Source organism: Anser brachyrhynchus (genome assembly GCF_964034855.1).
Source record: "Anser brachyrhynchus genome assembly, chromosome: 3".
Taxonomy (NCBI): Eukaryota; Metazoa; Chordata; class Aves; order Anseriformes; family Anatidae; genus Anser; species Anser brachyrhynchus.
Window position 1 is genome coordinate 103,093,808 of NC_137696.1, and position 22,536 is coordinate 103,116,343.

Genomic DNA, 22,536 nt, shown 5'->3' on the forward strand with positions numbered 1-22,536 from the left:
GAAAAAAAATAAGTTAGAAAATTTCAGAGTTGCAAGTGTATCAGCAGTACTTCAGTCCTAAGTAGTTCCTATTAAAAATGCTGAAGTTAGCATTTTACATAGTTTTTAGCAGGAAATTTCAACAAAGTTGAGAATTTTTCATGTACTACAGTTTACTGAAATTATATTTCCTGGTAATACATGTTAACAAAATCCTATATCTAACTGCATGGGTTTCAGAGAAAATTGAGAGGTTGAAATTATTCATTGAGTAAATTTTCTTGCTTGAAAGAACAGTGATTATACATTTCGTTAACAAATGTATGTCTTGATGCATTCTTTGAAGTCATTGTTTAAAGGATGAAACTTAGTATCACAATTGCTTTATATTCCTGACCTTATTTCTTTAAATGGTGGAAAAAGTGAATACAGTGGAGCCATTCCCTATAGTTTAAGATGTTTTGTTTGTTTGCTTGTTTCAATATATATATATCTAGTAATGATGAAGTAGAATTATTTCCCACCCTAATTTGTTCATTTGGACCTGGAAATGTGGTCATTTGGTGGCACTTTTTTTTTTTTGTGTGATATTAGAATATATTTTAATTCTTCCATTCTTCCTCCCCTTTTTCTACCAGGGTGGGTGCAAGTGTACAGTTTTCATGTGAAGATAATTATGTGCTGCAAGGTTCTAAGAGCATCACTTGCCAGAGAGTGACAGATACACTGGCTGCCTGGAGTGACCACAGGCCAATTTGCCGAGGTAGGTGATGTTCTTGGGCATTTTTTCTAAAGTGTGGAAAGGTAATTTAAAATTTCTGTTTAGAAATGCAATGGAATGATGCTTTAAAGAAAGCACAAATTATTATATATATATATACATATATATATAACAGTATATTTTCAAAGATCTTTCTGTAGCTTGAAAGCTGTTAACAAAGTTGATGAGCAAAGATGCAGAAACAAAATTAAAGAGCTAATTCCCTTTTAACAGTTTAACATTTTACTTCTTCTATAATCAATTTACCATGTTAAACATTTTAAGTAGAACTAGTTCAGTTTGACTAATTAGTTAGGTTTAGGTTAAATTTTTCAAACTGAAGTCCTGAATAGGAGCAACTCTCAATCATACTGTGTTTCTGTCTATCCCAGATACTCACATAGTCTACCTATTTTTTTTTGTAATTTCCCTTCTCTTCCCTCTGTTTTTCTGAACCTTACAAATGACCTAGCCTTCTGATTTGTAAATGCTAGCCCCCCTCGCCCCCCCCTTTGATGTGCGGGGACACCATTGTTTTTCTGTGGGCCCCTCCATGGGTTTGGGCTGCAGCATGGAGATATGCTCTTGCCATGGGACCCATGGGCTGGAGGGGGACAGCCTGCTCTACCAGGGGCTCTCCACAGGCCGCAGGGGAACTGCTGCTCCATGCCTGGAGCACCTCCTACCCTCCTTCTGCACTGACCTTGGGGTCTGCAGGGCTGGTTCTCTCTCACTCCTGTCCTCCAGCTGCTGTGGCACAGCAGTTTTTTTTTTTTTTTTTACCCCTTCCTTAAGTCTGCTCTCCCAGAGGATGGAAACTTGTGGATGGATATTAAGACTGGTTAACAGGTGAAGAAGCAAAGCTGCACATGGAAGGAAATTGCATGTGCAATAAGGAATTTATTCAGTATTTCCCACTGACAGGCAGATGTTTAGCTACTTTCCTGAAAAGCGGGTCCTCAGCACAAGTGACAGTTTCCTGGGAAGACAAATGTTATAACCACAAAAGTGCCTGCTTCCTCCTCCTTTCCCTGAGCTTTTGTTGTAGAGCATGATATCATATGCTATGGAATATGCATTTAGTCAGCTGAGGTCACCTGTCCTGGTTCTGTCGCTTCACAACCTCTTTCCCCCTCCCAGCTCATGTGATAGGGAAGCAGAGTGAGGAACAGCAAAGGCCTTGATGCTGTGCACTGTTCAGCAGTATCTCAAATACTGGTGTATTATCAACATTGTTCCATTCTCAAATCTAAAACAGCACCACATGGGCTGCTATGAAGAAAGTTAACTCCATTCCAGCCAGACTCAGTACAGAAGTCTATAAAAGCTCAATAAGAGACTTTATAAAATTATATTATATATGTATGATATATATATATATTTATTATATAAAATAAATTATTACAAGCTATGTAACATGGGTAATGTTATACAGGCACATTCATGTAAAGAGTGAATATCTAAAACATAATGTTATATCTAAACAAAAAATCTAAATATATTCTCTTAGTAATTGGTTTCACACTAATGTAGAATAATGCATCCACAGAACTCCACTGTTCATTCTTGTGTTTTGTTTTTTCTCTCTCCTGAATTTATTCTTGCTTGCTAATACTCTGTAGAAATGAGCTGAAGTAATTTATGCATGGCAAAAATAATGCTCAGCAAAAAGGGTCTATTTGCTTCTGAATTATCTGTGTGTTGTTACTAGTGTTTTCTGTTACTTCCAATTTATTATCTGCAAATATCTCTATTATGCTTTACTGCCTCTAGTAAACTGCTAACAAAATAGGATAAATTAGTCCTATACCTCCATTAAAACCTCAGTCCAGAAAACAAGTTGCTTTCCTCAAACATACTTCCAAAACTGGAGCTAAAATTTCACAACTGTCTGAGGGTTGTTAGACGGCTGCTGGAAGTCATTTCTGTCTTTTCTAAGCGCAGTAATATTGTTTAATTCTGTTTTGTTTAATGGTGTATAATTCTGGTTCAATATTACAACACTGCCTGTGGTGCACATTTGCGGATGGTGAGAACTGAAAGATACAAATTTTATTTGCAGGCCATATTATTCCCAATCCCCTTGCTGAACTTCAAGATGCCTGTACTCCTGGTGCTCACACCAAACATTTAATAATAAAATACATGATACAAAACTATTTGTCACATTTTGCAACCAATCATCAACTTAGCATGAAAAAGCTGATAAACTAAATGCAACTACTGTGGGCTTAATGACTTGCAGCCTAAAAGACTTAATGAAGAAGATGAACTTTGTGTTTATCCTGGTGACTAACAAAGTCAACAACAAAAATCACAGGAACTGTGTTTTCATTAGCAAGCACCTTCGTTATTTACTCTGAACAGTAGCTATGTTAAGGAGAGTACTTGTCAATGGGCTGCCAGGATGGCACCACTCCGAGGTGGTCAGGGCTCAGCAGCGCCCAGCAGCCAGAGCCCACCCCAGCCCCAGGAGTAGGACACCCAAAGACACCACCACAATCCCAGCCACTTCCCTAGGGCTGGGACAAGGCAAGTCAGGGACAAAGGCCCATGGGTTGGGGTCAGGATCAACAAAGTCTGTCAGTGAGTACAAATACTGCTGCAGCAGAGCTGCAGGCAGATACTCGTGAGGCGTTGCTCAGGCAGAGAGTGGTAGTCCAATCCCACCCTGAACGGATCCCCAGGGCCCACAGCCAGGTGTGGTGGGAGGCCCTAGGTGAAGCTGGTCAGGGCAATTTAGGCCTGTTAGTAACGTCAGGAGCCAAATGGTGCTAATGTCAATGGTCACATTTTATTGAATTCTACCCAGAAACCTGATGGCAATACATTATTGTAAGTGGGCCCCTCAGTACAAGAAGGATATTGAGGTCCTGGAGCATGTTCAGAGGGTTACAAAGCTGGTGAAGGGCCTAGAACACAAGTCCTGTGAGGAGCGGCTGAGGGAACTGGGGTTGTTTAGTCTAGGGAAGAGGAGGCTCAGGGGAGACCTTATTGCTTTCTCTACAACTGCCTGAAAGGAAGGTATGGGGAGCTGGTGGTCGGCCTCTTCCCACAGATAATCAGTGATAGGACTAGAGGGAATGGCCTCAAGTTGTGCCAGGGAGGTTCAGGTTGGATATTAGGAGACATTTCTTCTCAGAAAGAACAGTCAGCCATTGGAACAGGTTGCCCAGGGAGGTGGCGGAGTCAGTATCCCTGGGGGTGTTTAAGAAGAGGTTGGATGTGGTGCTTAGGGACGTGGTGATGATCTTGAAGGTCTTTTCCAACTTTTATGATTCTATGATATACAAGGCTATTTAACATTTTTTTTCTGTAATATTTTGCAGTAACTGCATTTCCTAAGCAGATCTCCAGGCAGAACTTCAATTGTACTTCTTGATTTCTTCCTTGTGTTGTGTTTTTTTTTTTCCTTCCTTGTTTCTTCCCCCCCTCCCCCTTTTTTTTTACTTCCTGAACCTCAAATAAGAGACAGATAAGAGAGTAAGAACTTGACCGAAAGAAAGATCTGAGAGAAAGGGAGGTGTTTCCAAGCCTGTAGAAGAGATGGTACAAACTGTGTTTGAAGGCTTGTTGTCACTAAACTTTACCTCTGATTAGTTCCTACTGTACTTTGTGCTGGATGAATTAAATTAATGATTGTATGATAGCTGGGATGCTAGAGGTAACTAAGAGGCAACATGTAGTGGGATACTTAAATGCGATTAGTTCTTTTTTTCCCACACTAAGCACAGCAAACTGTTTAATAAACCTCAGTGATACTTTGGTAGAGTTATCTATGTGGCTTAAGGTTTTTTGGTTTTGGCTTGTACTGAGATTATTATGGATGATTTCCTTGTGATGTATCTAAACGTCAAGTGAAATTCATAGAACTACATTAGGACAGTCCCTATCATAAAGGTAGCCAGACATTTTCACAGAAAACTGACTCTTATCTTACTCAATGGACTATACAGTTAGTTCTCAAAGTCTAGTCAGTCACAAAGGACCAAGGGCTGGTAACAGACTGTGGTGGAAGGATAGAAAATCTGAAAGCAGTTTTCCTGTAGTTTCATTATTTCCTATTTGTACCAGTTACACTTCCATTAATGTCTAAGATGATGCTCACAATTGATACTTTATTCCCCCCAGCAAGTCTGAGAGGGAAGGAAATGCCTCAGAAAATTCAGGAAATTCTTCAGAAAAGATGAAAAGTAAAAATTTCCAAAATACCAAAACTATGTTAGGTACTTTAATCCAATATTCAGGAAAAAAGAATGACCATTTATTAAGGAATGTAGTCATTCCTATTGCAAGTGTTGGAACTTGTGTAACTGAAGAGTCTAAATTATATCAAAAATTATGCAAATAAGTTCTGAAATTCAGGTATTTGGAGATATATGGTATCTAAGTACTTAGAAATGGTATGGTTTAGACTTGCTTTTTCTTAGTGTGTTGCCACAGTGCTGTGGTACCAAACCCAAGACAGTAGAATTTTAAAAATATTTTGTGTTACATAACTCCATTTGATTTCTCTGGAAATCATATTAAGTATTTTTAAAATACCTTGTGATACTAAAATATTTTGGGAAGCTTGACTATTTTAGAAATTATATCATTAATGCTTTTTGGAAAGTAACTTTCAATATTTGTATGGTAATTCAGATTAATTTGCCTAAAGCAAAAATGAAGATATGTAAACATTGGGCTGGTTAAATGAAAAGTGCCAGTATCCTTCCTCTGTATGTAAATGTTCAGTTTTTTTTTTTTACTAGATCAAATATCTTCCAAGGAAGAATGTTTTAGAATATTTCAGCATTGTAATTCATTCATAAGAAGTTGTTATTAGTGCTATGGCAGTTTTATAAAGTTTTCTTTTGACTGGTTGTTTTAATTAAAATAATCTTATTCACTGTTTGTCATTTTAGCTAGAACATGTGGTTCTAATTTACGTGGACCAAGTGGGATTATTACATCACCAAATTATCCAGTTCAATATGAAGACAATGCACAGTGTGTGTGGGTCATTACAACAACTGATCCAGAAAAGGTATGCTTTTTTTCTTTGTCTCAATTGAAACTCAAGAACTTTTGATCTGTCTTAAAATTATTTCAAACATATTTGAACAAATGTGTGAACCAGTGAGATTGATCTAGAAAAAAAATAGAAAATCATTTTCATATCTGTGAAAATGTCCACTCAGAGTAATAGGTCTCAGTTACAGTTTCCAAATTATAAATGATTTTTAAATGAGATACATAAAATCATATTCAAAATCACATATTGCTAAATGAGTTGATGGATTTTTCAAGTTGTATCTTGATATGTAATCATCATTCAATCTCTTCACAACTATGAATGATTTTGCATAAAATAGTGGCCATAGTTAAATGTTCTTATTACATTGCAAAGCGACAAGGTACATATCGTGAAAAACAGGCAAAAGTATAAAACTATCACATTGTGGACCATTTTACTGCAGAGGAACTTCTCTGGGAAGGGTGTTTTCCAGTTGCAAACTGAACTGTTGTATTTTATTCAGTATGGCAATTAGAGGTGACTATTTATGAATGCACTTTGATTTTTTTTTTTTTTTAAGTCATTAAATTTTACAGAAACTATTAAGTCACATAACATTTTTAAATATGGATAAGCACTTAAATATGAAAAATGTCTGACAAACACATCTACTCCAGTTTATGTTCTGTAGTATGTAGTCTCTATTTTATTTTGTAAAATGCAATATATATTTTACAGGAGAAAATGTAATTCTGCATTAAAAGAAAATATGTGAAATTTATATTAAGAGAACAGGCTCTCACTACCTTAGAGGTGTTTTTATTCAAAACTGTTTCGTTAATGTTTCATTCTAATTTTACTTTTCTTGACTTTTCAAAAATATTAATTAAGCATTGTTTTTCATATTTGTGGTAAAATGAAGATAGTTATCTGCTTGCTGGTAGCAAGAGAGTTTAACTACAATAATACAAAAATTGGTACAGACTCTGTCGTGCTATTTATTAAACTGTATAGCATATATGTTTTCTATGGAGGTTCTGAATTTTTTGTGAAAAGCACCAGACTTTAGCCTACTACAGAAATACCTAAGTTCTATTCATTTTATACAACATAACTGTCTCTCAGTTTAAGATTTTAGTAGGGTAGAGCTCAATAGCATTGGAGTGAATTAATTTATTGCTCTATTTGATTGACTTGAAAATGCACTCCAAAGTAGCTTTCTGTGGGCAGGCTGATAGTTTATCAGTCACAAGAATACGCTGAAAGAGCTACCTACCCAAACTGATCAATTCTTATGTTCAAAATGAAGAGATATGAATACAAGGCTTGAAGCTTTCACTGCGGAGGCGGGGGAAAATCTACACTATTTAATCCAGCTGGTTGGAAGCTGGTAAAGAGCGTTGCTAACAGGCAAATTGAGAATCACAATGTAGGAAAAATATGTTAGGCTTTAAGGTTTTTAATTTCAAACTGTTTATCAGACATGATGGGTAATAGGGAATTACATGTATTTTATTAGTCTTGGATTTTTATAGCAGTGAAATAGAGGAAGAGCTTTGTCTTCACTTTATGCATCTCAGAAGGATAGATATTCGTTTTAGGACCATGACGACTCTGAACGTGCAGTCTTAAAATCACACATGCTTAAGATATCCAGTATCCTCACATAAGTTGCTTTCACGTAATTTCTACGTCATCTTTATTAGTATGCATCAATACAAATCTAATATATTGAGATTTCTATCCCCAAATAACTAAATTTAGAGTTAACGCACTTCCTTTGGGATAATAAAAGGTATAAAGGAAAGTGCTTTTATTTTACAGACTATCTGAGTCAAATGGAACTTATTTTTCTTTGAAAGCAGTAGTAATAATCTTGCTAGTATTTTGAAACCTGTGAACTATAAAAAAAAAAAAATCCATTACAAAAATAATTTCCAGGCATCCAAAAGAATAAATTGATTTTAAGATGTGCTGAAAGTTGTGCAGAATTTCATCCCTGACTTTTGTTGGAGTTACGAATGACTGACCTCTTGAAATTTGAACGGTGTATTGAAGGTCCAAGCCTATATTGAGAAGCCTACTATTTTGCCCTTCAGGTTTGAAAATATTTATGAAAATGCTTAGGGTATGTACTTCATTTTATTTTCCAAGAATGTAGACAGTTCATGACATCTTACTGTGTATTTTAAATTAGTTTTGGTTTATTGTAGGAGTGAATTTGTGTCCTTTCTTCTGGTTAGTTTATACATAGCATTTTACAAGATAAAGCAGTATTTCCTCTTGCCATGACATTCAGTGCAGTGTAAAGAATGTCATCTATTTGAAGAGGTGCACTTGCACAAAAGAATGGAACATAATGTGCTGGAATATTTTAAATAATATATATATATATTTTTAAATTACATGCAACACTTTACAAACTCGGCATTCTGATGCTGGTGGGAGGAGACTATTAAGGAAAATTAAAGCCAATTTCAACTTCCTGCAGGGACAGTCATATAGTTGCAGTTCTTAACCAAACATCAAGATCGTTATTAGTTAGACATTTTTCTAACATTTATTTGCCTTTAACTATTCAACACAATTCTAAATTAACTTTGGTTCTTCTCCTGTTCAACGGTATGGTATTTCTGTTAGTGCTCTGTTTATTTTGAAGCATTGATTTTCCTCCCATACCATTTATTCCTTTCCTCTGGGTCTCACTATTGTAGCTGCTGATCAGCATCCTACTGAATCCTTTATTAGAGCCTTAGTACTTGTACATACAGCTTTATGGTGCCCTTCTGACTGTCTGTCAAGTACACCTTGTAAGTTATACAAATTTTGGGTAACCTTGTTTTAGTTGTTCTGTTATGCAGTTTCTCATCTTTTTATAACCAGTTTCTTTGGAATGCTCTTGTGAGATCTTACTGATCTGTTGCCATTGTATCTTTCTTGTTAGGGTAGTGTTTTCAGTATGTTGCAAGTGTGACTCAGGCTGTGCATACATACACACATGCACACAGACAATGCCTTGGGTCTCCTGCTGCTTTCACTATTCTGTGGCGATGCTGCTAGGTGCAGTGGCTCTGGTTTTCAGATCGATTGTCTATAGGTGGGACAGAGTTTTATGTTGTTTCAGCAATGATTCCTAGTCTAGTACAATATTTTCCTGACTGACTGGGGTTATGTGTAGTAGATATGACATGGGCTACTACAATAGTTCTTAGTTTAATGACCTTCTAAATAAGAAGGGTGTCCCAATTACAGGTGGGTTTGTTATTCTTTTCTGAATAATATACTTTCTCAGCAGTACAAAGCATAGATATTAAGTTAAATCTGTTTGGACCTGGCAGCTTTATTTCTTAGGTGTTCACTGGAGTTGCCCAAACTGAAAACCCCGGAACTACAGGGAATAAGGGAAGCATCATGTACACTTCTGTAGAGCTGAGTCCTCAGTGTTTAGAATAAACTTGGCATACACCTTAATATAAGAAGATATTTCTGATTTATTGCCTTTCAAAGCACATAGTAGGGGAACTTTAGGAGAACATTATTACTTGGGAAAACCTTCCCTCGTTCACAGATAGGGAATACAAATATAGTTAAGCTTGGTTTTGAGATAACTTCTTTTGAGATAAGTTGTTCTTGCAATGTGCTCTGAAACAGCAGTCTTACTAAGTAGCATATAATAACCTTTTTTTGCCTTTTTTTTTTTTTTTTTAATGAGACGATCTTGCTAGTTCATGGATTGGTTCAAAGCTTGTGGTAGCTTAGATCTCATCCATTGCTGAAGTCCCTTGTTTTAACTTGTACAAAACGTACAATTCCTCAGATTCTTACTTCTGTGTAAATAGGAGGCAATAATTTGCAATGAATTCAGAACCTTTGTGTCAATAGACCAGTGTGCTCCAGTTAAATGGCATTACTGTGCATTGTTTAATATTGGAGTGTTATTTAGAAAGCCTACCCATAAATAGCCTGTTTCTTCAAAGCATTGTTACAGACAGGGCACCTCTTCTTTCAGTGTCTGGTCAGACCATGCTGCCACAAGTAATAGGATGTTTACTAACATGTCTGACATCTACAGCACTTGCAGTCTCATACACTTCTCTGGCCTGGGTAGGAATATCTTGCTGAGTATCATCTATCTCATCTCTACAGAGAGTACCAGAGTGCTGCCATAGTATTGATTTTTCTCCCTAAAACTGTCCTTTTTCTGTACTACAGAGTTTTGAGCAGCAAAAACCTTAATCACTAAAAATGTATAGATCTAAGAACTACTTACAGTACATTTTTGTTTGTTCTTGACAATATACAGGCTCATACTAGTGCTTTGCTCTATTTCTGTTTCATAAGTCCCAGTATAGATTAACAGACTGGGAAAAAGGTGAAAGCATAGTTTTGTATACTCTTTTGTCTTTCACAAAGTGTAAACTGAGTTTTGTGCCATTTTTAAATGTGCTCAGTAGTTTGTGCACATTTGGGGTTTTAAGAAAATATTTGTTTCTGTAAAATATTTGAAAAAAACTTTTTTCTTTTTTTTACCCTTCTGTTTTGATATGCTACCTACAAAACAGTTGTACTAAATCAGTGAAACATTAGGTTGAAAAGGGTATTCCTGTTATAGCAAGCCAAAACGGGTGGTATTTTTGTACTATGGGGCAGGTCTGTGTGCCCTCTCGTGGGGCATCTTGGCCTCCCACCATGTCTACATTTAAGATGTACCTACAGGGTTTTAGGCTCCTAACTTACCAACTGAAGTTAAATATGAAAAATCTATTCCTGAAAGCATAGAAATGTGGGGTGAGTAGAGATACGTGGTGTACGTCTGCCTAAAGAAAGTCCCTAAGACTTGGCACAATTAAAAGCGCTGAACGCAGTCCTGAGAAGATCCTTTCAAGTGTTGCAGCCCTATATTACCATATCTACCTCCTCCTGTCTTTAGTTTACTAAGGACCTTTGACTTTTGACTTGCTGTAGAGGATGAAATGTTAGCTAGCTCTCCTGTGTATAATGTGGAAGCCTCCTTGGTTATTCACAAAGAAGCAATCCCATTAGTATACAAATTCCTGTACTTTATGCAAGATGGCTCCCTTGACTTTCATTTAGCTAGGGAAAGCTATCTCAGCAGTGGAGGAGTATCTGATGATATCATTTATTTCTTGTGCATTCCTGGAAAAGTTACTGCCGTTTCTCTTTTTGATTCTCTCAGCCCCATCTCATAGTCCAGTTTCTTTTGTTGATCCTGTTTCACACTTAGATGACAGATTTTCACACAGATCATGGCAGACATAGGAAAGGATTATTTTGAAGAGGATTGGCAGATGTAATGGTATTGTTCTGATATTTATTGATATTTTGATATTACTGATACAATCTACTGCAACTCCTTTTAAATTATTTCTTTGCTGCTGGAACTCCATTGATGAAAGAATGACATAAATGTCGTAGTTATATCACTTTTTATTACATTTGAGCTTGTAGCAGTTTTTCTTTTTAAACACTAATATGGTTTTATGGAGGATTATAATACATTGCATTAATTTAGTATGGATATAAATACTTTTTTTTTTTTTTTTTTACTACAGAGGCGTGTGTACATTCTGTATGGTCTTTCTTTGTCAAAAAATAATGTCCTTAGTTTTGCTTTCAGGATATCAGCTAGGTCTTCTCTGCCAAGACTTATCTGTGGGGCATGAATTTTATAAGCTTTAGATGGATCTAAGTGTGATACGCTGAGTTAGAAATAGTGATTTAGAGGGAAAAATGGTATTGTTAGAAAAATATACATGTGTGCAAATGTCATGATGGAAAAGCTGGAGAAGGAGAATCAGGATTAAATTTGTTGTGTTGCTGCCTTTGAATTTATAATAAATCAATATTTCAGAATGACAGTTGGAATATATTAACTAATAATGCACAGCCCAAGACAAACAAACTCACACTCCAAACAGACTAAATGTATTAAAGCATGACAAATTTTTAATTGGCAAGATTAAGTCACACATACATGGCTTAGTGGAAACAATTTAAAAAACAAAATCAAACAAGCAAAAAAAAACCCAAACCTTCAAAGTTATCAAGACAATTTTGTAAATAAAAAAGCTTGACACATTTCAAGTTTTCTCACTTTCTAGTATAAAGTCAAGGAAAAAGAAGAAAAAAAAATCCCTTTCAAAAGAGGGTAATATGGAATATTTTTGCTATGATATGTTTGCCTTGTATCTGCATGGGTAAAAATTATGCAAAACCATTACTGTCACTATTTTGTTGAAGAATTACCATAGCGAAAATGATTTGTATTTGATTTTATCATAGATTGAATGGCCTGTAAAATTAGTTGTTATTTTAACCTATTTCTTACAAAATGTAACCAGACTATTCCTCTTTTTATCTGTTTATTTGATAGCTAAAACAACCACCTGATGAAACAATACAAAATAAATAAATAACTTTGTAATATGTAAGCCTGCCTTTTTGATTTCTTTTGAATCACAGATGCTAGAGGTAGTCTTTAAAAGTTAAAAAGATTGTTGCCTCCCTTTTTTTTCCTTAGAGGAATTTATCTGGTGAGAGTATTTAGAACCCCCATTTTTGAATTTAAACAGGCCAGCTTTGTTCATAGGTCTCATTACTTGTTCAAAAATATTGTAGAAATTCCTGGGTAAATATTGAGAGGCTTTTTTTCTTCCCTCTGACACTTGCTTCCTCTTCCTCTGGTACTTGATGCTTTTGTTTTCCTCTGCCTCAGTTTCATCTTTTGTGCTGTATTGATCTCCACTAATTAATCTGTTACCTTTAACCATTTTTTCTTTTTCACTTTGTATATTTTAAGAAAGGAGAAGACTGAGATACAAATTTAAATATAGTGTCCTAATGGTTTTCATGGTTTAAATTTAGCCCAAACACTAGTACATGAAGTAGTCAGATGATTTTTTTTCTTTGTCACTACTTCCTGAGGTTTGCGTGGGTCCGCCTCTCAAGCCTGTTAAGGTCCTTCTGGATGGCATCCCTGTAAATTAATTACAGTACTATTCAGCATAAGAATATACCAGTTGGTGCACTGACTTGCTATTTCACAAAAAAATATATACATTTAATTTCTCTCATAGTGAAATGATTTCAGGCAAGTTTATCAAATAGAGTATCAATTGGATTTCTAAAGCCATAGGTGAATATCCATTGAATATATGTAAATATAAGATGCTTTCTTAAGTACTTTGTATTCACGCATTACAGAAAGCAAATCAACATATTTGTTAGTCTTTTGATCATACATACATGTGCAGTCACACAGAGATGAAAAATAAATAACTGAATATTTTACCTGCACAATTGAAAGCATTTACATCTAGTGACAAAGTCATTACCGTTCTCTCCTTTAATTCAGGATATTTTCTGACAGGAAAATCTCAGAACAGAGCATGCATTAGATGAGAATGTTCTGCCACTGTTTAAAAATAAATAAATCCTCCAATTAAACCTCTGCATACTTACCTTATTTTTGTTTCTCCTATAGTTTAGTTCTATTTAAAATATATTCCCTGATAGTTCTTAACAGTTCTTACAAAGAGAACAATGTATAAACACAGGATATAAAAATTTATGTATTGATGTTTTTCCCTTGAGGTTGAAAGTGTCTGCAGCTATTGATAGTAATCTGATCTGACAATATCCTTGGATGACATCATTGTTTTTATATATATATATATATATGTATACACCAAATACACGTTTGTGTATGCATATACAATAGATTGACATATATTAATTTTGTGTGTGTGTACATACACACACACCAAATATGTGTGTGTGTATATATATGTATCTCAGGTTTACCAGATATTCTGTAGAAATTATCTTGGTGCAGACCCTGTGCAGCTCACATTTTCTGCTCAAGATCAGTACTAACAGAGTAATTTATGTACTTACAGTTCTGGGTTATGTTCATTTACTTTTCCTTAAGGTGCAGATGGTCAAAGTTTCCTGTGTTTGATATTCACTGTTTGTATTCTCTTTCAAAAACTTTTCCTGAGTAACGTTTTCTACTGGGAAAATGCCAGCTGAACATTTATAGGTAAATGATATGAAATTCTAACAAATTCACATACTACATATTGAAGAATATACATAGAAAAAGATCATCAGATTTTTAAAGTAGATTAGTATTTTCTAAAAATTATTTCTGATCCCTTTCAGTCGTCTTTAGCAATACTATAGGTCTGGTATTTGGCATCGCTGCAAATAGAAGCCTCCAGGTATTTACATAATAAATTACTGTCAGCACTTCATTTAATTAACTCACTTTGGTGTATTACTGAATAGGAGCTTCATATTACAAGTAAAGAGGCATTAGGGAAAATAGTAAATGGAGGATCAAATCATCACATGTACATTAAGACGTACAGATCTTTGATTTCAGGAAGATGTAAAAGAGGAAGGATAGAGGTAATTGTACTTAATGGAATTTTTACTTTGTACGGAAAATAAAATAGGGTTTGCAGTAAGTTATTACAGAATAAAAGGTTTAAGTGCTGTGAGGCATAAATGGCACTTGAGTTAGTGTAATAGCTGAAAAGCAGCATGGGAAAAACAAGTTGCAAGAGTGTACTTTGTGGCCTGTGTTAATTTCTCTATAATTTAAAGCCTTTAAGTGCACTGCCTAAATTAGTTTTACTTCTTTAGCATCTTTCTAACTTCAAAGTAAACACCTCAAAGTTTATTGTATCCCACTTAAGATCAAATTTGCTTCCTGGATCTTGTTAAGTAAAAGAAAAAACTTGAGTGATCTATGACTGACTATGGCAGGTGGTCATAGATCAGTGAATAACTTATTGTGGCCATTTTTGTTCTTCTCCGTCAGGTTTACCCAGCGCTAAAAAAAATAAAAAAAAAAAAAAAAAAAAAAAAAAAAACCATGAACAGCTTTTTTTAAAAAACTCTGGTCTATAATGGACATCAAATTCCAAATGTACAACCTGGACAAAATATCAATTATAGCTGATCCCGCTGTATATCGATGACTAGCACTGCAAAGTCATGGTAGAACAAGTAAACACAAGATGAAACATGTAAGAAATTCTGGCCATGTATTAAGAAATGTACTGTGATCTCAACGCTCATTTACTATAGGAAAAAGTCAATAACTGCAGAAAAAAGAATTTATATTGCACAAGATAATGAGAATTTTGACAGACAAGTCAAGAAGAGGTGATAGACACAGGAGGTGAAGTGATGATGTTCTGATTTGTCACCCATATTCATGAAAATACTAAAGAGTTTGAGCCTTTCTCAGTGACAGACTTTTAATGAGTCATTAATGTTCTTAATTTCTTACTTGTCTGTATGACAAAATTCCAGATTTTACTGAGGAGGGTATTATAACTAAGACAGACACAATGTCTTATTGAAATTCCAAAGTTATTCTGTTTGGTCAGCTGTTGCCAAGTAGAATATTTAATGGCTTTTTTTTCCTGCTGTTCACGGGGTCTGGCAATTAATTTGGGGCATCTTGTTTCTATACACAGCTAGTTTTATTTTTTCTCCGCAAGTTGTTATTGAAACGTTTCATTGCATCAATGTAATAAACTTTGTGCATAAAAACATTTAAAACATTTGTTACAATTTACTGCAAGTTCTTACTAGGACAGCCTATATGTAATGGAGAAATCCAACATGCTATTTCAGACTTCTCATGTGATCAAATTATTACCTCAAGGAAATCTGACTTTGATCAAATAGACCAATTACAAAAATAAATCTTAAACTGTTCTGGATCATGTATTAGATCACCTCTTCTTTCATAGCTCTAGTCTATTTTCTTTCCTCTTCCATGTTATGGAATAAGATATATTCAATCTACATATGATTTTTATCATTTGTAATTGTAACTTGTAACCTAAAACTCATGTCTTTCCCAGTGTACTTTAAGAGCTCTATAGATGTTCGCATTTACAGAGTTTAATAAATGTCGAGATCACAAAGCAATATCTAGATTTAGTCTCTAGAGGATAACAGTATGGAGCAACCTTTTCTTGATAACCAGTTATAAATTGTTTAAAGGGTTAATGTAGATATGCTATATATACATTTCCGCTCTCAGAAGTCTTCTCTTCCTACCTTTCATCATGTCCCAGAGATTTAGTAATGTCTGCAGGAGATAAAGAAAGCAGATTTCAAGGCAGCTGATGCACATGCCCAGAGAGGGAGCAATGGGACAAGCTCCCACCTTAGGAAGGAGGGATGGTGAAGATGCTTCTATTTCTGGACATACAAAGGCATTTCACTTCTTCCATCTGTGTTGCTGAGAAAAGAGAAAATGGAACCTGAAACACTGCAGTTAGTTTTCTATTTAAACAGTAAAATCATGCCTTTTTGAGTTGTGTATGCCTTTCAAAAAAGGAATTTTTTATTAGGATGGTCATCCCTTTCCTTTCCAGATGGCAGATTAGTAGGATGAGATTTCCCAGCTTGGTTTCCTTCTCCTCCCTGTAGGTGGTAACCTTCATCACTATGACCTATATATATATACATTCATATATATATAAATATAAATATTTATATATAATATATATTTAGCCCAGTTACGAGGTTAGTCTTTTAAATGTCATCACTGGAACATAATTTATTACTAACCTTTCTGAAACATCCACAAGCAAAGATCTTACCTGTGCACCATCATAAAGCATTCAGAACTGAAGTGAGGTGTGAACAGGATCTTCACTGCAGGAATAGTATGTAGGTGGCTGTAGTTCTGAAAGATTAAAATGGAGACCAGCTCATTACAGTAGAAACTATTTCTGCCTAAGGAGGAAAACATCTTAGGAGGAGTTCATATGTTCTTAATCAGTTCATATTCCAAATTTCTTATTGAAATTGGCAGAAGAAAATAACAGGCCATGTACAAGATAAAGTTTGTAAGCTGTGTAAATATGAAATTTACGTATTCTCAGAATTTCATCAAGATTGTTACTGTTCTCTTGTGGCCATTCTGTTTTGTAAGGCACAGGGCCTGTTGTCATGGCCTTGACAGACTCTGAATGGAGAATTTCCTTCATGCAGATCTTTACCCTCTACTACTTTTAGAAGTAGTTCTTCTAAGTAACAGTCTCCTTACTTATTTATTAGTATAAATACCTGGCATCAGAATGCAAGTCAAGGAGAGAAAAGTCTAATTTATTTCTCCAGTCAAAATTCAGAGGTTTCTAGATGGTAAATCTTTATTATTATTATTATTATTATTATTATTATTATTATTATTATTACTATTAAAGCTGAGAAAACACGCTGTTTGTCTACCCTGGAGATCACATGGAGATCATGCAGAAATTTCCGTCTGCAGAGCACCAGCGTAGTCTCAGAGGGTGGGAAGATAAGAGAAAGGGAGATAGGACAAGATCCAAGTATTGCCTCCAGTTGTCCTAAGAGAATAAATTAGTCTATGTTTACATTAGCATTAGAAGTGCAGTGCAACAAAAGCAGCTTTATAGTGCAAAACAGTTGGTGCTGTGGGCCTGGGGTCCATACTAGGTGTATTTTCAGGGTTTTTATTATGGACTAGTTCTAATGTGAATCTGTCTGGAAAACACCTTCAAGTTCAGTTTCATCCGAAAAGAACTGTCTGTCTTCTCTGACATTGCTCTGTGGTGCAAACTAAAGCACAGTAAGTGGAGATACCCAGAGATTGTTTTGGAATTGCACCCCTGGTCAAAATGCTGATGTGAATGCATTTTTAATCTTCTCATGCAACTATCACAACACATAGAGAAAGCTGACATTTACACACACGTTGTGCATGCAGTATGGAATCTATTCCACGGCTAAACAATGAATGCTCAGAAAGGTCAGTTTAAGAGTTTATTTTTTTCCTTTAAATTCAGACAAATCCAACCTGATAAAGCAGTTTGAAAGGCTGTCTATTACTCAGGGTATTGCCTGTAATGAATATTTTCTTGCTATCTATTAGTTGTTTGTCATTTGTTTCTTTCTTCCAAGGCAAAGAAGGCAGTTGTGCAGAGTATGCAAGCAGGCAGAGTATGTGTGATGTTTCAATTCAGTCTTTCACAGAGTTAATCCAATTCCAAGCACTGTTCTGTGTTATTAAACTGTCAAGTCAACAGCTTCCTGAATGATCCTTCTTTTTAATTGTATCTTAGATATTTTGAAATATTTTGACATCTGCATTGTGTTTCTCTGTAATCAGGTGTTTTTTCTCTTCTGTAATTTTAAACAGATTTACTGGTAAATTATTTTTACCTTGTACTATCTTTCAGAAGGTATTTCATGTATGCTGTTACATATGTGTAATTCTATGTGCAAAACACTAAATGCTTACAAATATATACATATATGTATTTATTAGCCACTTATTACCTCTATAGAATCCTTTCCTGCTGTTACCGTATCTGAAAGGAAAATATATACTGATAGATTTTATTTTTTTATCAAATAGGATATTCAGAGTTTGTTCTAGGTTACTTATTTTCTTCAATGGCCATTCAAATAATAATTAGTAAATAAGCTAATAACGATTTCCACTTGAAGTGAGCAGCGGGACTATTATGTTTCCAAGGTAATTGGTTAGCTTCTGCCCAAAACTCACAGCTACTGCACTCTGCAAAACATCATTGACTTCCACTGTTTCGTTTTGCACCATTTAGTTCCATCAAGAACAAATCAAGATAAGAGACCGATGGTATATTTTTGCACTTGAGATACACTATATAGATTAACAATGCATTCTGCTGGTTGTCGCATTTAAAAATGGACTATCCATATGTTATTCAAGACTCAGAGTCAAGACTTTAGAGCTAGATGTGTGCAGGCAGTCTAAAGACTTGGTTTCCCATCAGAGAAATCTCTAGGGTCATTTGAGATTCTCTAAGTTCTTCTGCTTTGCCTCCAGGTGAGTATCTAGAAAGGCATAAATTTCCTATAGATTAAGTTCTATCTGCAAGACCATAAATACATGTCTGATACCTTAAACCATCTCAGCATGAGATGTTTAATTGTAGGGAAACTTACTGAACTATCACTGCCTAAGCTTCACGTATTGCCAGGGGAGGCTACACAGCAATTCAGCTCAGCCTGAAGCAGACACCTAGCTGCCAGTCAGGTGAACAGCTCGTTTAGCTAAATTAACTGCAGTGAGATATTAGATACCTAAAGCACCTTTGAACACCAACAGGTGAACATCTACATGTAGGTGTTTTTGAGTTCTTTTCAGATGCTTCACAGAATCACAGAATGGTTTAGTTGGAAGGAACCTTAAAAATCATCTAGTTCTAACCCCCCTTCCATGGGCAGGGACACCTCCCACCAGACCAGGTTGCTCAAAGCCCCATCCAGCCTGGCCTTGAGCACTTCTAGGAATGGGGCAGATGCTTCAAGGAATACTTCCTGGCCTTCTGGTGCTTCAGAAAATTGTGGGTATCTCACTGATCCTGTAACTTCAGGAAATGGATGGTATCTTACACTTTCAAATGACACTAGCTGTGCATTTAGATTTATACTGAATCCCGTCCTCATTACTGATTTCTGAAACACGGTTCTGATCACTTCAAATATATGTGTATATATTTGTATTTCCTATTTAAATGAGGTAGAAGAATCATAACGGAGACTTCTTGGGTGTACCTAGTTTCTGCTGTGGAATACTTTCAATTTGAACAATATTCAAACAATTCAGAAACACTTTGAGTCACTTTTGTGTTTGCTTCTTTTTGTCACTTTATAAGAGAATTCTTCAGCGAATATCTTTGAAACAGCTATCAAGAGATAAACCTATTCACAATTTATAAAGTTCTATGAGTTGTTTTTTTTTTTCAATTTGTATTGCAACCATGTCGGTAAGATACTGTTTTCAGCAAAATTATGTTCAATTCATGTTCTTTTAATTAGATCAGTCAAAATCCAATTCATGAATTTAAGATGTGTTAAAATATTGAGGGAGCTGTTTTCTATTACACCCCTAGATTTTTAGTAATTTGGTATAACCACTTGAATTATGGTAAACTTTATAATCTAATTATACCTGCTGTGTGTCAGGGGTTGGACTAGATGACTTCAGGAGATCCTTTAAAATGTTAGTGATTCTCTGATTAGCCAAGTGTTTTCAACACACGGAATAATTAATGTGTTCATGTACATATTTCACATGTTTCTCTATGACTGGGCATTCATTTCCATTCTTACAGACATTAGAATTATCAAGCTTATGTTCATGGCATTTTAAGTAAAACAGTGAGATTATAGACAATTTTAAAGAATTTACAGGTTTTCATTTAAGCAGTGTACAATGTTAATTTTGACTACTAAAGATATTTGATTATGCAAGAAAAAAATTACATATGAAGTGCCACAGAAGTATTTTATAGACGCTGTTAAAAAGAATGTTTAGTAATAAAAATGTGACATTATTCAGGAACCATGGTGCTTACCTGGTAAATATTTCAGAAAGGTTGATTTTTCCACTAGAATTTGTACTTTCACGTGGCTACTCTCATTGTTCAATCACTTAAGAAATGAGATTTTAAAAATCAAGATTATCTTTAGGATCCTATTTTTTTTCCTAGAAAGACATAGTAACATGTAATGATTTTATCTTCCAAAAGACAGAAAATTATTGAGATTCTATCTGAGAAAAATATGACAGCTTTAATAGACATGAGTACTATTTAGAGATATGATTTAAATATTTATTTATTGTCTTTAACTTCGGTTTTCAGTTGGACAATTTCATCATATTGGCGTCAAATTATGGTCATAATATTTTTGACCAACATTGTTCCAGCATACTGTTTTGTCATGAATCAAACTACATGTCAGGTTGAAGCAAAATTAATCCTATTCACCTGCAAGAAATACCCTTCCTTCTTATTCTGAATAAGACAATGAAATCATCTTCATGATTGCAGTAGCAGCAATCTAGTAATAGCTTTCAACAACAAGGGCAACTATATTTTCTTTGTTTCTTTGTTTGTTTTACTGTTTATTCTTTATAAATCTCTGTGGACATTAGAAGGTAAACACTGACAGAATTATACTCATCAGATGTATCCCCCCCCCCCCCAACCTTCTTTGTATTAATTAGAATTCAGAAAATCTGTATTTATTTTTACAAAGTAATCTACATTCTGAAGGCATGATGAAATCTGAAGTTCCTGTTCCTGCAACTGGGAATGATTGTAAGTTGGATCTTGTCAGACCTGCCTGGTCTGACAGAAAACTGATTAGTCTATATATGCCTTGTAATTCAGTGAATTGCCCTTCTAATGGCAGTTATAGAACAGTATGCTCACATACCGAATCGGTTACTATAAAACGGGGAGACAGAAAAAAGATAGTGGGTATTATTGACATTTAGAACATTGAATTCTGTAACAAAGGTTCAACATTTTTGGTGCTGCACAAAAATGCTAATATCACAGTCCAGAGGTCTCTGATGAGATATAATGGGCAGAATTCATCACCATAAGCTATTTCCTTAGACTTTCTACATATTCATATTTGCCCTTGATTCACATTTTAGATTATCTTACAATCACAGGATGAAAAATGTTTTTAATAAAAAAGAACTGCTATTCTGTACAAAAACACTGAGACAGAGAAAATTTGCAACAAATGTTTTGATAGTAGCACTTCTGAACCATGTTTTATAGCAATGGGCACTTTGTAGTAATAGAAAAAAATGATACATGCTCGCGCTGTGATCTTCTAGATCATACTGAATATGTTGAAAAAATAAGAAATGTTTAATGCTGTTATTTCACATGTTTTGCTCCATGATATAGATTGTGGTAATGTATCTTAGAATAGTGTTTAGTTTAAATAAGGAACCCTGAATGCTAGTATCAAAATGACAGAATTAGTCTTGTGCAGCTACCAGATGGTCACCCCATTCAAAGATATTTTTCATTCAAAGTATTGTGCACAATCCCAAAAGAATTAATATGCTATTAGAGCCTTTATTGAAGTCATTAGAAAAAAAAATCTAACTCTCTAAATCTAGCTATAAGCTTTTTATGGAGGCTCAGTATATCTATAGACGTAATGCAAGCATTTTTTAATTTAGGTAATAAAAATGTCTATGAAATAGACACTGATACTGATAAAGAGAGAATAAAATTGTTTAGAAATGGCATTAGAGAACCACATTTAGAATTAATAACATTAGGGTAGGCTCAAATGTATTTTTTTTTTTAGTATTGTTATCTGGATTTGTATTCCAAAAAGGACTTTGCATTTTTCTGTTTGAAGTGATTAATAGACAGCAGATGAATAGGCAGAATTAATTTCCTTTATTATGTCACAATTGCATTTTGAAAAGTTTCTTGAAAAAAAAAAATCATGTAAAAATACGCTTTTTGTGATAGAAAAGCAAGTGTTGAGCTTTTACTCAATCTCAAGTGTATTTTTTTATTTCATTCTTTTACTAACAGCTCATGTTACTTAACCACAGACAAAAAGAACTACACAATAGGAAGAGACTGTGCACGTTATTTGCTGTTATTAATCCTTCTGAGTAGTGGAAACCAAACAACAATAGTAGCAGTAGTGAAGCTAAAAGAAGTATAACTTGTCGTGAACAACCTCATCTGTCAACCTCTTTTGCTTTCCACTAGCATCTTTTTAGTGACAACCAGTCACTAAACACTGTGACTTGCTCTAACTAATTATTCATATGTTTATAATTTATTTATTCTTTATTTGTTCAAGTTTTAAAAAGATAAAAAAGTGACATTTCCTTTGTGAAAGACCCAGTGGTGCTTGGTAGAATCAGATATGTTTCATTTGATTATGTCATATTTAAACC

General features: G+C 34.8%; 1 protein-coding gene and 1 long non-coding RNA gene across 14 annotated transcripts in view; one reads left to right on the forward strand and one right to left on the reverse strand.

Moving 5' to 3' along the window:
* The window catches only part of CSMD1 (CUB and Sushi multiple domains 1), a 1,150,108-nt gene that overhangs the window by 787,868 nt on the left and 339,704 nt on the right, over positions 1 to 22,536 (forward strand). For all 12 annotated transcript variants that reach the window (XM_080586628.1, XM_080586632.1, XM_080586634.1 and 9 more), the window contains 2 exons: positions 618 to 742; positions 5,647 to 5,768. In XM_080586628.1, the coding sequence (XP_080442754.1) occupies positions 618 to 742; positions 5,647 to 5,768 (247 nt within the window). The remainder of the gene's footprint in view (positions 1 to 617; positions 743 to 5,646; positions 5,769 to 22,536) is intronic.
* Positions 5,776 to 22,536, reverse strand: part of LOC308192733 — a 29,641-nt gene continuing 12,880 nt past the window's right edge. Inside the window, exons 2-4 of one of the 2 annotated variants that reach the window (XR_013949057.1) lie at positions 16,391 to 16,476; positions 15,843 to 16,026; positions 5,776 to 12,735 (exon numbers count right to left, since the gene is read on the reverse strand). This is a non-coding gene — a long non-coding RNA (uncharacterized lncRNA). Of the gene's footprint in view, positions 12,736 to 12,758; positions 16,027 to 16,390; positions 16,477 to 22,536 lie in introns of those variants that run through there. The other variant, XR_013949058.1, reaches the window with a different exon arrangement.